We start from the raw sequence: 16,267 nt of genomic DNA on the forward strand, positions 1-16,267 counted from the left end.
TATTTGGCTTGTATGGCTTGAAAATTGCGTGAGCAAAAACGAAGTGAAGAGGCTTTCCTTTTTCAGGGATTTTGAAAGAATACGATTGTCTTCTGTTTATAGCAAATAAGGACTATGTTGTTGGCGAGGAGTGGACAATGCATGGTCGACAAACTCTTGCTGCATGTGTGAAGCGAACAGTATAGCTATTGCACAATATTGTAAAATATCAAAATATTAAATCCCACATTAAAATTGCAAACACATACACTCTGTAGTGTAAAATATACATTTGACAGTAGCCTATAAAAAAACCCTGTTTAGAACAAGTCGATTTTAAAATGTAAGTGGCATGTTTTAACCATTTAAATGAAATAATAATAATAATAATAATAATAATAATAATAATAATAATAATAATAATATACACGTGTTAATATTTAACTTGACAATGCAAATCGCTCTCCTCTCAATTAAAAAACAAATATAATGGTGAATTATTCAAACAGCAGTCAGTCAGTCAGTCAGTCAGTCTTTTTAAACGGGTCTCAGCAGCGGGACCGACGTTACAATGGGGTGGTGGTGAGAATAGTACATGTGGTGGTGTGGGAAGGACAAGATGGACTGGCCGGCGGCTGGCGAACTGCCCGTGGAGGAGCCTCCATTCTCGGCGTGCAGGGCCGCCGCAGCCGCCGCAGCGTGGTGGCTCTCGTGGTACAGTATGGGAACGCGCACTATCCTCTGCGCCGCGGCGTGGCTCAGGTTGGCCGCCTCCAGCTCGGCGGCCAGCTGCCTCTTCCACTTGTTCCTGCGGTTCTGGAACCAGATCTTCACCTGCGTCTCCGTCAGGTGCAGCGAGGCCGCCAGGCCGGCGCGCTCCGAGCTGCTCAGGTAGCGCTTTATGTCGAACGTGGACTCCAGCTGGAACACCTGGCTCCTGGAGAACACGGTGCGCGTTTTCTTTTTCCGACACGCCGCGGCTTTCTTATTGTTATTATTGTCCGACGAGTTTTCGTCCATCTTTCTCCAGTCGTCTCCACCGGCGTCTTCTTTATTCTGTCCCCCCTCCTCCGCGTCGTCGCTCTCCTCCAGAGCGATGTCGTCGATGCTTTTGCTGTCATCGTCCTCTTTCTCGTCCTGGTGGTGGTGGTGGTGGTGGTTGTTGCCCTTTGGGAAGTCTGGCGATTGTCTCTCTGATGTGACCGGCGATATGATGTCTCGCAAGCTGGCCTTCTCAACAGATACTGCGAGAAACACAGAATTGCAAATAAGATTTTATTTTTAATCAACAGGTTATCCTTAATTGCAAGAGCAAAGCAAATGACATGTCAAACAAACAACATGTAGTAGGCCTATCAAATACGATGGACATTCTCCTATAGCCTAATTTCACAATATACATTTTAGAATTTAATTTAGTCGAGGTAATGATCACGTGCATGCAGTGAAATACTTTCAAGTATCAACAGATAACAAAAGCAGCATGCTATGCCGCATGCACTTAAAGCAATGTTCTATTGTTATTATTGCTCACAATTCGTGTTTTATCATAAAACACATATCATAAAACTTTTATGTTATCATCATCATTACATAAGTAGGCCTAGCCTATACCTGCAGTCCTCAGCTGTCCTGAAGTGCCCAGCGTGTAGGGGTACCACCAGGTGGATGCTCGTTCCAAATACTGCGCTGATAGTCCAACTCGCTGGGATGGGAACTCAAACCGAGGGAAAGAAAGCTCACCCAGCCGAGAAAAGAAGCTCCCTTCAAACACTCCTCTCGACGAGGACAGTAAGGAGGTTTTAGGTTTAGTTGGCTTGTTGTCAAAGTTCAGCAGGTTCTTTATGGAGAACGGTGAATCTTTCGCAGGCTGACAGGTCTCTTGCGCCTCGGTCGAGTCTGCCATTACCGTTATAGCAGTTTAATGTCCAGCATGAATCACCATGAAAACATTAAACTTTTACAACCCTTTCCCCCAAAGACAATTCGGATCTCCCTTGATAAGTTATCGCGGGCGCTTTATACTGCGTTTGTGAGACGACCGACCAACCAACCGAGGGCAGGAAAAAAGAGCAAACCAGTGATGCTGCATCCAGATAGTGAGCCGAGTGAAAACGCGATGATCAATGCGCCAAACTTGCGCTGGACAGTAAATGATGAAATAAAAATGTCATCCAAGTTAAATGCGTCCAGTCTCTGCGATTGGGCAGATACAATGGCAAATGGGATTTGAGATGAAACAGGGAGCGGACTAGAAAGGGAGGAGGGACAGACAGCCAGGACGAAAATAGACTCCAAAGAAAAGAGTCCACCCATCAGCCCAGGCCTTTACACGTTATGATGGCTTCAGGCTCAGCAACGCAACGCGCCCATCCCATCGATCACCCAATTAGATTAAAGAAGCAAAACGGCCCAATATGTTTTAGCCATGAATGCTTACAATCACCTGTCATTAAAGTGACTAAATGCTCTATTTAGATGATCATTCTAAAGAGCACATCGATGTGCGTAGGGGCGCACGTTACGCAAATTGCACGCACTCGTTTTACGCACACAGCTGCACACATGCACCTGTCTATAGGCTTTGGAGCGCGCGCGCGCGCACACACACACACACACACACACACACACACACACACACACACACACACACACACACACACACACACACACACACACACACACACACACACACACACACGTAGGCTACCATGGTTCAAGTTCATGTGCTTTTGCTCATTCTATCAACAGCTTCTTCTTTTATATTGATTATAACTTTCTTTCGACGCATCGTTTACACAGTATGGTTAGGTTACCGTATGAAGGCTACATCGGGGTGGTCCCTCACATCGGTCACGTTTTTAGGATAGATGTCAATAATTTCCTCTTTCCTCTGGCGTCAGAGCAGCAACACACAGGTACAGGTAAAGAACCAAAGAATACAAATGATTAAAATGATTGAATAAAAAATAATGAGCTGTCTTGAGTTCCATCTCGGTCACTTGATTCAAGAAAGGTGTGCACTAGTATGCCTATTGTATAGCCTATATTTCACTCGCACGCACTGGACTGGCGCTCATTCAGTTGATAGCCTTATAATGTGATTATTACGGAAGTGCCACAGGCAGACATCAAATTGATTGCTTGTCATTGTCGTAAATATGAGTTTGTGATAAAGGCCCGTCAAATCAGCTTCATACAAAAGACCCACACATACAGGCATTCAACATTCCCAGAATTTCCCACCCATCCCATTAATGAGGTTGCTGCTTGCCTATATCTGTCAAATTCTTTTAACAATATTGTCTCATATAGAATTCATATTTTTAAATATACCTCGACTGTGGGGGAGTGGGGTCAGATACCTCCAAGTCAGCCATCCATCCATGACCCAAAATTGCATATAAAACAAATCAAAAGGATATTTCTTTTCCTTTCATTTTTTTTACTTAACACATTTTGTGCCATAACCTATCTATCTACCGGTATACGTTTTACAAACCTTAATCACTTGTCTGCCATTGTCGTAAATATATGTTTTACAACGTCCGTTTACGGCAGGCCTCTTACGGCAGCCACCTATGGCCTGAAACGGCATTCATCTTGAAATGAACGAGAGAAAACAAAAACAGTTGAAAAACGGTCAACTGATCCCATAATGGCCACGATCTTTAGCGGAGTATATCTCAGAATTAATGCTCAGATTTGATTAAATGAGAAGAAGTATAATCTAGGATGCCAATATGGTTACATGTCAGGTGTCATATATTCTATGATATTAGAGGTATAGCCTATACCAGTGGTTCCCAAAGTGGGGTCCGTGGACGCCCAGGGGTCCTTGAGGGAGTTCCAGGGGGGTCCCCAGCTAAATCAAAGTTTGTAGCCAAATGGACCCTTATTGGTCTGTAACTCTGTGTACAAATGTACATTTGTATTTTGTACACTTGAAATTAAACGGGTTGAGAATCACTGCTAGAGTAGAGCCATAAAAATCTTCTATTATCGGGGTCCTTGGCATATCTTTTAAAGTGGGGGGTCCACGGGGCGGGCTAATTAGTGTCAATTTGGGGGTCCTTGACATGAAAAAGTGGCCTATACACTGGATTATTTGTGGATTGTCCCATATACGCACAGTGTTTGTTGAGTGAGCAATGACGGATGTCTGGCTGACAGTCATCAATACAGTCACATTAGCGTCTGTCATCATCATGGGTCAGTGATAAAGAGGCACCCCCGACCTTATTTTTCACTCCACGTGACGTTTCTCTCTGGGGTATATGTATGAACATGTCATATTTAATTCCAAGACATATTTTATAGGTTTGACTTTGGTCAAAATGAACGTATATAAAGCAAAAGCACCAAACAGTGCTCAAAGTCTAATTGCCATCTGTTTAGAGAAAGAGACAGAGAGAGGGAGGGAAGGAACCCGCAGTTATTTAATTAGACGTCCAGACATATGCATACAGCTAATCAAATAAATTGGATTTGCTCAAACTAAACACGGAGGCAATCTGTCCTTTGAGCTCGCTCCAATCTCAAGGACGACACTGTTTTGTGCAAAAGCTACTTGAATCCCTGCGTAATTAGAGGTCTCATAGCCGTGTTAAAGATGGGGGCGGTGAAGGGGGCTGGTTGAGCTGTGTTTGCTGATGTAAAGTGTAATCCAGATAATAGCACTTCCACCAAAGGCAGAAATGACGTTCATTAGACAAAAAAGAAAATGCAAAGTGGAACAGCAAAAGGGCAAGGTCAGTGACTCAGGCGGGGGGAAATTTGCATAGCCTTTCTGTTTGGTGTAACATGGTTCACATAAGTCAATATATGTTATATCGTTGGGATCATGAGTATATACATGTGGCCGTGGCATAATGAGATCTAAAAGTTGTTATCGTGTTTACGGTGTATTACCTGAGGCCTATACATCTTAACTACTGATATCTTAACCTAAAACCCAGTAGGTATACACTATATAGCTGGAGGGTGCTGATGAGACTGTAATTCATCACAAGGCTGACTTCACTCAGAGAAGCTATACCTCACAGACCGTTCTCAGTTTGATATAACTTATAGGAGACAGACGCTATACTGAGATAGAACCCATCATATTACATTTTGGTTCTGCAGATCTACTCCTCTCAGGTGGTAGCGTGACCCGGAGTGGTCTGGAGTGGGAGAGAAGCATTTTCCTTTTTGTAACCACTTTCAACCTGGCGTCCCTATGGCATATAGCCATATACCATTATAGTAAAACATTTTTGAAATTCTGGAAAAAGTAACAATTTACTATAATTTATAAACTCAAGGTTGATGGTTCAAGCCAAGGTTCAATTAAAGTAAAAGACCAACATGCTATGGTTAAAGTCGTTAAACTAAATATTGTCACACGTGATACACGTGTCGGGCACATGTGTACAGAATCATGGGTTAGATTGTGCCACATCACCATTGGCATTATGTGTAACCTGTTCGTTCATCCCACTGTCAGTCTGTTTGCCATCCCAGCTACTTTCTTCTCCGTTCCCATTGTTTTGTTATAAAGTATTGTCAGTGATTAATGACTTTCTAGTTGTTGAACAGGTACCCTTACAATACATCTTTTTAACAGGAGTGACAGCTGATACAGGCCCTGAGCAGTTAGTCACTGTCAATGTCTGGCACAGAACAATAGACATGGTTTTGGATAGACAACACATATACAGGCGATGGAAATCTAATTAACCTCATCTCACTGACAAATTGCCACTTGGATAATGAATTATTTAAGGCAGGTCCCTCCCATATTAGAGGCAGGCATAATTAAACTGATATAAAATAACATTAGCAGTGACAGGCTATTAGAAGATGTGGTAATTTACTACCCTTTAAAACAGGAGCTGTCATAACCTTCACCTCCTGGGCTGTCCATCAAGAGCATGCTGCCACCTAGTGGTGGAACATAAAAAACAGGAGTTGTCATTCTATAGGTGACTTATTGCAAAAGGAAGAAAATACTGCATGGATACATTATATCTGGCATTTATTATTATTATTTCCAAGGTTCTCTTTAGGCAATTCTAAAGATTTTAATCCCAATGCAAAAATGTCTCAATGAATGACATGAAACGTTTTCTTGACAGCTATAATGACAAAATATACTGTTCACAGAAAACATGAAATGCAAACAGTGTTACAAAGGAAAAATACACACATTTAGATTAGTATCAGCTGATAAAGAGTCTTGAGGAATTCATAGCAAAAAACATAACTATGTTAAGACACTGCAAAGGCACCGACACATTTAGCTAAAATCAGAATCAATACAGTACATCTCAAAACACCAATCTCATGTCGAAATACACAAAAAAACAAAACAGTAACATTGGAGTTCTTCTTTCGTTATTCCTCGCAAAATAAGCATTAAGGCTACTACACGGGACTAATTGAACGAAAAATAACTTTCTATGGACATAAAACTTATCGCCTGGTAGCTTTAAAGGGCAGCACAGTTAGCATAGGTCAATAACTGACATACTTTGAATGTGATATTCATGGACCATGGACCTATGAAAATAGTGACGTGTGTGAGGGAGAAAATAGATTTCCAGTAAGAAAGAAATAGCCAGCAGCACTCCGAAGTCCTTCTGGTACCTTATAATTCATACTGTATGTGCACAGACAGATGGAGAAGCCTCTATAACCATCGGCAGAGTGTCACTCCTGCGTCTGATCTGGATTGCAAACCAGAGGACCTTCTCATACATATATCAACCATCCTAAAGAGATTGTTTATGAGAATGACTACAGACATCTCACAGAGACGATGGAGAGATTGAGGGTTCGAATGAAAGACAAAGATCATTCATGAATTACAAACCAGTCTTGATGCAGTTGAAGGAAATTACTTGAATGTCAGTGGACCAACATTGGCGTCGAGGCAATGAGAATTGGAGAAAGTCAACACGAAGTTGGCTGATGGTGAAAGAGAAATTTAGACCTTCGGTACTTTCAATTAAATTGCACATCGATAGACACAGAAGGCTTGACGTCGAAACGTGTCCATGTTAGCTGTGTCTGTCCGTGTGCATATGAATTAAAAGTACCTGTTACGAAGGAACGGAGTCCTCTCTGACATCACAACCGGGACGTCAGGGTGACATCACCCCTGACATCCCAACACCATAAATATCAATGCCTACGCAAGTTACAGACGGAATGAAGCCAAGAAGAACCCAGATCACGTAGCAGACCTCGGATACTATATCAAGATCTTGCTGCTGACCGCCGGTTCGACACTTGCGCTCAAGGTGATAGATTTCTGTCTCTATCTCCTCGGCATTACCCACCGACCAGACACGGCCTATTTAGGTCTCGGTCACAGTACCAGAAGGACTTGAGTGCTGGCTATTTCTTTCTTACTGTGAATCTTCGTGAGCCGCGTACCCAGTAAACGGCATATACAGTATACAGCTCATTAGCTGATAAATGTAGTGCATAAGAACTGCTCATTCATACTTTGTCCAGCAACCGTGTCAGACAACAAAAATGATCCGTTCTTGTCACTTTTTTCAGTTGAAAATATGCCCTTCTGGATGGGCAGCCGTTACCAGAATCTAAGGCCTCTAGCTTGAAGGTGGTAAACTGGCACGCTCAGCCGATAACAACCCAGTCTTCTCAGAGTTTCAATGCGGTGGAACCTGCAGAGACTCCAAAGTAATCCTTTCTAAACTGCGGACAGCAATATTCCATATTATTATATATTATATATTAATTTGACAAGTTTGACAAATAACAGCCATATATAATCGTCAAACAATTACCAACATTACGTCCCTCTTCCCATAGGGATACCAGGTTAAAAGTGGTTAACGCCCTCAAACTAGAGGCCAAAATCTTGTTGTACGACAGTCATTCACCAAAGAAAGGACGTCTACAGCAATGCATGTCACACAATACACCCCACTAAAGTCCCCAGGTAAAATAAACGGAGTGTCACGCGGAGAAGAGTGCAAACCCATGATGAGGATCCAGCCTTAGCAGAGTTCAGTAGTCATACTCCTTATCAATGAACTTGGCTATGGTGGATAATTGGACATTTGTTGTGCCTTCATAAATGGTGCCTGAAAAGAGCAAAAAACATGGAAACAAAAATAAGCATTGGGAACACTGGTCCCTTATCCCTGGTATGATAAAAGACAGATTCCAATGGCATTTTCAAATTCCACTGGGAAATACATGGATATGTCACTTTCAATATGGGGGACAAAGGGGCACAACTATCTTATTATGTAAGTCAATCTGCCAGTAAGGCAGCAGGAAGAATGAAGAGTGAAAGTGGAATTGACGAAAGGAAAAGTGTCATTCTGTCTGTAGTGCTACTTTGGGACTGTGGTGGTAAATGACTCTCCCTCCCTCCCTCTCTCCCTTTTAGCACTTCAAGGTCAGACAAGGGAATTCCTGACGGATCAGATTACTTGGCCTCGTGGGTAACACCGCCACTGTTATCGCCCCTTCTCTCTGCTCCACGCTAACAATTGTAGTTTGACCTTCCTCCTCCCCACATGAAATATGCACTGTTCATGTTGCAAGGTCTAATACTTAAGCTTTAGCTACGGTCAGGTAAGCCACCCTTAATATAACAGACAGACAGACATAATGAGCCACTCACCGATTTTACAGTCTCTGTAGAATTTCTCTATAGGGTAGTCTTTGGTGAAGCCCACCCCACCCATCCACTCTATGCATTTTGATGTGGTTAGAGTTGCAACCTAAAGAAAACAGTAACAGTAGATATTGTCAGTATACACACACATTACAATATACCGGCAAACCCTGATGAAGTCACCTTTGTAGTGAACTGCACCAGCTCACCTCTGCAGAAAAGTATTTAGCCATGCAGGCCTCCTTGATGAAAGGTCTCCCGGCCTCCTTTAGACGTGCAGCATTGTAGGTCAACAATCTAGCGGCTTCAATCTGGGTCGCCACATGGGCTATCTGGTGCTGCATGCCCTGAAACAAAAAGAAAACTCAAATTACAAAATTAAGTTGTGCTGAAAGAGATTAGCAAAAACTCTTGCGAATTCTGATTGAAGCTGTACCTGAAAGTCGAAGATTCGCTGGCCAAACTGCTTCCTTTGTCTGGTGTAAGGAATCGTGTTGTCAAAACAGCCTTGTGCCAAGCCCAGCATCTGTGACAATTTGACAGAATGTTAGTGGAGCTACATTCACATCACATCACAATCAATTACTAGTTTTATTTGGCAAATGTGAAAAGAGAGGAGTCTGGGGATTCATTGTTTAAGGGGTTTACCTGAGCCGCAATTCCAATCCTTCCTTCATTCAACATTCCGATGGCATACTTATATCCTTGGCCAATCTTGCCCAAGATGTTCTTCTCAGGGACCTACAACAGAACAGAGAACAAGTTAGCAATAAGAACATCATGCCATTCCCTCACAGTGGACAATGGATGTATTTGACTTCACCTTGACATTGTCCAAGTTGAGAGGGCAGGTGGAAGAGGCACGCAGACCCAACTTGTTCTCCTTCTTGCCGATCTCAAGGCCCTCTGTTTCTCTATCTATAATGAAACAGGTGATTCCTCTGTATCCCTGTCAAACAGAAAGGTCTGTATGTCATTATCATAGAAGTAGGACCAGACATTTGTGGTTGGAATTTCATAGCATAGCCAAAAAGGTGTAATAATCATGGTGATCAGCTCAAAATGTTTCGATTGTAGACATTGCCCTCTAAAACGCTGATATTTCTTGTGCATTACTACGTACATTACATGAGCCAAGTAATAATGGAGTGCTCACTCTTATCCGACATACTATAGGACTGACAGAAAACGATTGGATTAATTATTATTAATTATTGGATAAGGTTGGCGAACATGCGTTAACGTTGGCGAACATGCGTTAACGTTGGCGACCGGATTAAGGTTGGCGAATATGTGTTAAGGTTGGCGAATATGCGCTGCTCCGTGCTTGCGGTTTAGGTTAGGGTTTGAGGTAGGTTGTCGCTGTCGGACCAATAGTATGTCGAAACTAAAGCCTGTACCCGACTACCCGTAAGAATTGTTTTAGTCTTGGCCTGTAGTACTGCCTGTTTTCGATGCTAGGTGCTGCTAGTGCTGTGACAAAGAATGCCCTCCCCTGCTAGCTTTCCATCCGCAGACAAGAGCCAACTGTGTTTGATGTGGCACAAAGGAATTAAACCCTAGTCTTCACGGTGGTGGGCAGGCACTTTGCGTTCTCCATCATTGTGTATTGCTATCTAAATACTGCACATTTGTACATCATTTCTAGACCTGTAAGGCTTTGTACAGCAGTAGAACATAAGGGTATGGATGGTGAGATAATTTAACTCACTGCAGAGGGGTCTACATTGGCCATCACAAGGAAAATACCAGCATGTTCTGCATTACTGATCCACATCTTAGATCCATTGATGATGTAATAGTCCTGGTGCTTTTCTGCACGTGTTTTCAAAGCAAAGGCATCGCTCCCTGACTCTGCCTCTGACAGGCAGAAGCTACCCACCTGTGGGACATGAAAACGATATGCATTATGCACAGTTTAGCACAGGGGAAACTGTTGCGCCTTTCTTAACTGGTCTCAAAAACAATAAGGAAAACTGGAAGAAAAATACTTGCTTGCTGCATGAACAATTAAAGATAACTCCTTAGACTGAGACTTAAGAAAATATTAATATAATGTTTTATATGCTCATGATAAAGTGCTCTGTGCTCATAGTGAGTTAGAATTAGCAAACGTTTTGGTCGTGGGACCTTTGTCAGTGCGGTCTCAGTCTAAGGAGTTTTCCTTAATTTTTCATGCAGCTAGCGAGACCTTTTCTGCTAGTTTTCCTTATGCACACTTGCACAGTTGAATTTTTTTTATCAATCCCTGACAAAGCAATCACATTGCAATGCATTTTATATAGTTTATACTTTATAGCCAAGCTTAATATCTTCTCCAGTTTCCTAAAGTAAACATATTTACTGGTTTTAGTCTATTAGTCAAAGAAATGTCAGGCCAGTGAAAGGCATCACATGAATTGACTCACAGTGTCAGTGGACAGACGGTTGAGGTACTCTTCTTTCTGTGCTGGGGTCCCTTGGTTGGTCACCAGCGTGTTGATCAGAGTGTTCTGGATGTCACAAAGAACAGCCACAGAGGGGTCCACCTTTGCCAGTTCCTCAATGACCAGGATGGACGAAAAGAATGTAGAGCCAGTGCCACCATAGTCCTGGTCAATCTCAATGCCCATTAGCTGCGAAGATTTATACAGAATATAGTATGAGTATACCTGACAAAGGCCGGTGAGGCCGAAACGTTGTATTTTTAGTCCGCTCGGTTGTTAATAAAGTATTTTGGGAGCTTTTAAAACGGTGTGTGGATCTCCTCTCGTTTCTTAGAAATTTTTTGGATCCAGAAATGTGTGGATGTGCGTGCACCTCTTGACCATTAAACAGAATATAAAAGAGCATTGCTGATACTAGAAACAAAACAATCAGACTGGTGTTTTAGAAATATTTCTGTTTTCAGCACAAATGTTAATTCAGTAAATTCACAAATGCAGAAAAAAAAATCACATACGCCATGTTCAAAAAGGGATTTGATCACTTCATCATCCATATGTGACGCCTCGTCCATCCTTGACACAAAAGGGGCAATGCGCTCTTGAGCATACTTCTTCACTGTAAAAAAAAAGAAAGATAGGCTATTTCAAGTTTAATTGATGTATCTTCAGAACTAGAATACATACAAGAAGACCTTTCCAGGTCGAAATGTTGGTATCAATAAATAATCCTGCATTGATTCGTGACTATGAGTGTACAGCCTTTTCTTCACTTTTAGGCTTATTTACCAAGGTCAGCAGCACCTGATCAATACTTCTCCTGTTTGTCATTTCCTGTTTGTCATTTCCTGTTATCATTTCTATAGCGACTTCATCCAAAGCACTTTGGAATATGCTTACATATGATTAATTCACCCATTCTTTCATTCACACAATGGCAGAGGAACCCATGCAATTGCTCATTGGGAGCAGGTTAAGTGTTTTAAGTATTAGAGCAATGTCTTGCTCTAGATACGAGCCAGGGATCAAACTACACAAGAACCTCCTGAGTACATATAAATATTGTGCCCCACACACACACACCGCACACACACACACACACACACACACACACACACACACACACACACACACACACACACACACACACACACACACACACACACACACAGAGCAATTAGGGGTTCAGCGTCTTGCTCAAGGACACTTCGACACCAACTCTGGGGGCAGGATCGAACTGGAACCCTTCCAGTTCCCAAGCGGCCGCTCTACCCCTGAGCCACTACATCATATCACTATATATCTCACCTGCATCTCTCATCATGGCTTCCTCCTCAGAATAGGTCTGCAGCGGAGGGAAGGCCATCCCAGCAGCAGCTGGATCTGATGACTCATCTGGGGCAGATGCTGAAGACCTGCTCCGTAGGCCAGCCTGGCATGATGAACCCCATGGTCGAGGGATCTGTCTACCAACCTAAAATTATATTAATGACAGTTATTAGTTTTGAAGTATCACTGGACTCGGTGAACACAGTTTGAGCTCAACTACTATTTGAGTCGACCACGCTTTTACTCACACTAATGCTCGTTATAATATGGTACTATATTGTATGTATCTATCTACTCTGTCTATGTGTCAGAGGAGCGCTGTGGACGGTTCATAAACCTACCACCACTGGCATCATCGGTGGAGAATTCCAAGCAAATAAAAACAGCAGGCTTGCTATTCCTGGAAAGTTAGCCTGCTATAAATAATAGAAGCCATCGTTGTTGCATTAATAAATGCAACAACTTTACAATTTTTACAAATTTAAATCTGTTTTGTGCTTATAGATAGATCTATCTTTTCAAACATTTCAAACATACAGAAAATTATCTTTTTACTCTAGCTGGTCCATAGCCAATGCTTCTATGATTCAGAATAATTGGCTATGGACCAGAGCTATTTTTACTCTAGCCTGCCCTTACATATGATATGAAATCTTCTAAAAAGAAAACCTTTCAAAGTCTTTCATAACACAAATGGATGACATTTTACAGAACAATAATACATTTAATAATGTCTTAATTCCTCATCGAATGGTCAGTAAAAAAAAGAAGACATTTTTGATCTAAGCCTCATGCATTCGTAATGTCAAACAGGTTGCGTAATAGTGTTACACAGTGAGTGAAGGCGTTGTGACTCATATGATTGCAGGGACAAAGCAATGATATAGCTCAATTGACTAGTACACATTAAAAAAAAAACTGTCCAACTATCATACTGCGTCACGGTTATATTTTCCATCTCACCTTCGAGAAAACCCTGGCCAACGGGGCAGCCATGATTCCTAATGTTTACATACGGGTCCTCGGCAACGACGGTGTGTGCACCGTTTATAAGGAACCGGGGTGCAACAAGATGGTAGGAAAGAAAATGGTGTTGCATCACAAATAGTGACCTATCGAATACGTACAGTATTGTGATTGTCTCCACAGAAAATGATGTATGGTAAAAAATTACACGCTCGCCTAGATACATGTAATGGTAATGCTGCACCTTGCATGGCCTTGTAGCACCTTCACACAGGTTGATATGTTAAACCAGCTATGTGCAGGCATTCGTGCCTGCCCTCTCAAGATGACTAAACAAGAAGCAAGAAGAAGGCCTTATAGTGATGAGTCTAGCTGTGACCTTTGGTGGGCAACGTCATCACAATAGACTGTGAATCAGCTTTATTGTCACACATCACAGGTTTACAGAAATAAAAAGGTGGGTGAAATTAAAGTTTTGTTATTTCCATAGAGAAATAATAATAATAATAATAAGAAAAATAATAAGGGGGAAATACCTCATTCAATCAAAGGAAGCAAGCACATTATCTACATATTTACACATTTAGATTTACACAGTAGATGTATAGCCTGTACTGTAGACAACATGATAAACATGGGGACGAGGTGCAAAGCACTGATGAAAGACTGGAACAGAAGACGTGTAGTTGTGAATCAGAGCAGACCGATTACCTGCTAGAATGTACTGATGCTCATGCTGTCAGAAGAAATCAGCTGAGAACCTCTGACTGAACCCGAAAGAAGTTCTCACGTGGTCTCCTCTAAAGTCTGCTGGAGTCAAGATTAGAAAGGTTAAAATAGCACAGCATAGTTATGTTTTCCATTGCGTACGGTAGTTCCTCAACAGATAAATGAGATTGAGAAATCTTTTCACTTGTGACTATCTTGTGACAAGAAATGACACTTCCTGAAGTGATTGACAGTACTTCACACTCAATTAGAAGCAAAGTAAGTGTAGGCCAGGGGATATACAGTCAACCTGTGTGAACAAAAACGGAGAGTTTTGCAGTGTTTTTTTAGTTTTTAGTTTTTTTTATCCACATAGAAACATGGCAGATGAAATAGACCTATATCAAATTATGAAATCTAACAATGAAGACGACATGGTATATGCCAACATGGAAGATATTAAACTTGAAACAACGAGGTTCAAAGTTGAACATGATTTTTCAGGTAGGTAAAACTGGACACCAATTAAAACACATATTACAAATTACCACCTTGCTCTTCTACATGTGTTAAAATTGGATGAGAGGAGAGGAGAGGAGAGGAGAGGAGAGGAGAGGAGAGGAGAGGAGAGGAGAGGAGAGAAGAGAAGAGAAGAGAAGAGAAGAGAAGAGAAGAGAAGAGAAGAGAAGAGAAGAGAAGAGAAGAGAAGAGAAGAGAAGAGAAGAGAAGAGAAGAGAAGAGAAGAGAAGAGAAAACTAGTGGGGGAATTCAAGGGAAATCAGGTTTCAGCCTCTATCTAAGCTTATGTGTAAGCTCAGGATAAAATACACTATGAACTGAACCAATATGCATAATGATTTCCATACTTTGTTGATGCATACAATAATAAAGCCTTGTCGGGTCCGGACAGCCCGGACTGGTTTAAGAACACTCTTTGACCTCCAAGCAACACCTCCTGTTTTCTCTTATTTCATTCTTGGTGATTAATACATTGACATTTTCACATCAGACCATTTTCTAGTTGAAATAGAGACATATGTGACAGTGTCCTATTGATAATGTGATTCAGGTTGTGCTCAGAGGTCCAGAACTGCTGCAGTGTGTCTGGGGGTCCTATGCTTTCTCCTGTTGGCTGTCATCACAGGTCTACAAGTGCACTGTGAGTATTGTGCAACACAATAAATACTAATTGTTTCTATACTTATACCAAAACTTACGTAACAAAATGTGTAACACATTGATATTTCCCTATTCCAGACAGCAGACTGGATTCGGAAATACAAGGTTTGAAAACCCAAAACAACAAGTTACAAATCAGTTATAACAACCTGACGGAACAGTTCAATAGCATGTATGCAAACCTGACTGCAGAGAAAGAGTTGTTTGACAAGTTACGTCTTAAAGCCCCAGGTAAGAGAATGCTATCTCTACACAGTCATACAAGGTTTAAGTTTTAACTCATTTGTATTTTGTATCAATTAAGGAACCACAAATTAAACAAACAATTACACTTTCTAGTCAACCACAATGGCTGGACGTTGTTCGGCCACAAATGGTACTTCATCAGCGCCGAGACGGAAGTCAACAGAATGAAAAGCTGGGAGGACAGCAGACGACACTGTCAGAGTCAAGGAGCTCACCTGGTGAGCATAACCAGCAGAGAGGAAAATGATTTTCTCAGAACCAATCAGATGGGCCAGAGGGCCTGGATTGGCTTGTCTGACCGGGTATCTGAGGGGACGTGGCGCTGGGCGGACGGGACCACCCTGCAGGGTGAGGGTTTCTGGAAGACAGGGGAGCCTAACGATAGCGGCAAAGAAGACTGCGTGGAGCTCATTGACGGAGCCTGGAACGACCTGCCTTGCTCTCGGAAGCGTAACTGGATATGTGAGATGTAGTACTATGTAGAACTATGGTTAATTTAGTGCAAGAGGGTTGAGAAGTTTCTGCCTTGGTACAGTACACTGTTTGTATACAGTACTAAGTAAAAAGGAAACTTTCAGTTTCCTTGAGGGAGTTTCAGGGGGTACCCAGCTAAATGATAGTTTGTAACCAAATAGACCCTTATGGGTCTGTAACTCTGAGAGTTTACAAATGGAACCATACAATGGAGTTACATTAACATTGATTTTTCAATATAAATTGTAGGTCCCAGGGATAGAATTGACATTAAATGGGGGTCTGTAGACTATTATGCATGTCAAACTGGGGGTTTGACATG

The 16,267-nt window shown here is 41.9% G+C and overlaps 2 protein-coding genes across 4 annotated transcripts; both read right to left on the reverse strand.

Moving 5' to 3' along the window:
* Positions 1-516: 516 nt before the first annotated feature.
* hmx3b (H6 family homeobox 3b) lies at positions 517-1,885 on the reverse strand (the record flags this gene model as incomplete). The annotated part of the gene is made up of 2 exons (XM_080788760.1): positions 517-1,223; positions 1,594-1,885. The coding sequence occupies 2 exons, from the start codon at positions 1,883-1,885 to the stop codon at positions 517-519; spliced, it is 999 nt and encodes a 332-aa protein (XP_080644886.1).
* Positions 1,886-5,981: 4,096 nt separating this feature from the next.
* On the reverse strand, positions 5,982-14,154 carry acadsb (acyl-CoA dehydrogenase short/branched chain). 3 transcript variants are annotated; one of them, XR_013965747.1, is made up of 12 exons: positions 13,336-13,411; positions 12,352-12,517; positions 11,562-11,662; positions 11,029-11,235; positions 10,332-10,502; positions 9,444-9,569; positions 9,269-9,361; positions 9,057-9,146; positions 8,830-8,967; positions 8,627-8,726; positions 7,343-8,078; positions 5,982-7,061 (listed from the first exon to the last, which is right to left on the reverse strand). XR_013965747.1 is itself a non-coding variant. In XM_080788901.1 (11 exons), the coding sequence occupies exons 2-11, from the start codon at positions 12,407-12,409 to the stop codon at positions 8,002-8,004; spliced, it is 1,161 nt and encodes a 386-aa protein (XP_080645027.1). In that variant the 5' UTR covers positions 12,410-12,517; positions 14,050-14,154; the 3' UTR covers positions 5,982-8,001. The 3 variants fall into 3 exon arrangements, 2 of the variants coding, with proteins under 2 accessions (XP_080645027.1, XP_080645026.1); XM_080788901.1 differs by lacking the exon at positions 13,336-13,411 and adding an exon at positions 14,050-14,154 and having other exon boundaries at positions 5,982-8,078; XM_080788900.1 differs by having other exon boundaries at positions 5,982-8,078.
* Between the last annotated feature and the right edge of the window lie 2,113 nt (positions 14,155-16,267).

Source organism: Protomyctophum bolini, assembly GCF_963924005.1.
Source record: "Protomyctophum bolini genome assembly, chromosome: 18".
Lineage (NCBI taxonomy): Eukaryota > Metazoa > Chordata > Actinopteri > Myctophiformes > Myctophidae > Protomyctophum > Protomyctophum bolini.

Excerpts from the sequence above, each read along its gene's own strand:
- acadsb (XM_080788900.1), bottom strand. The coding sequence starts at position 13,368 with ATGGCTGCCCCGTTGGCCAGGGTTTTCTCGAAG. Across the intron at positions 11,236-11,561 it reads AATCCCTTTTTGAACATGGC|CTAATGGGCATTGAGATTGA; the intron begins GTATGTGATTTT and ends AAATCTTCGCAG. Across the intron at positions 9,147-9,268 it reads GGATTGGAATTGCGGCTCAG|ATGCTGGGCTTGGCACAAGG; the intron begins GTAAACCCCTTA and ends AAATTGTCACAG.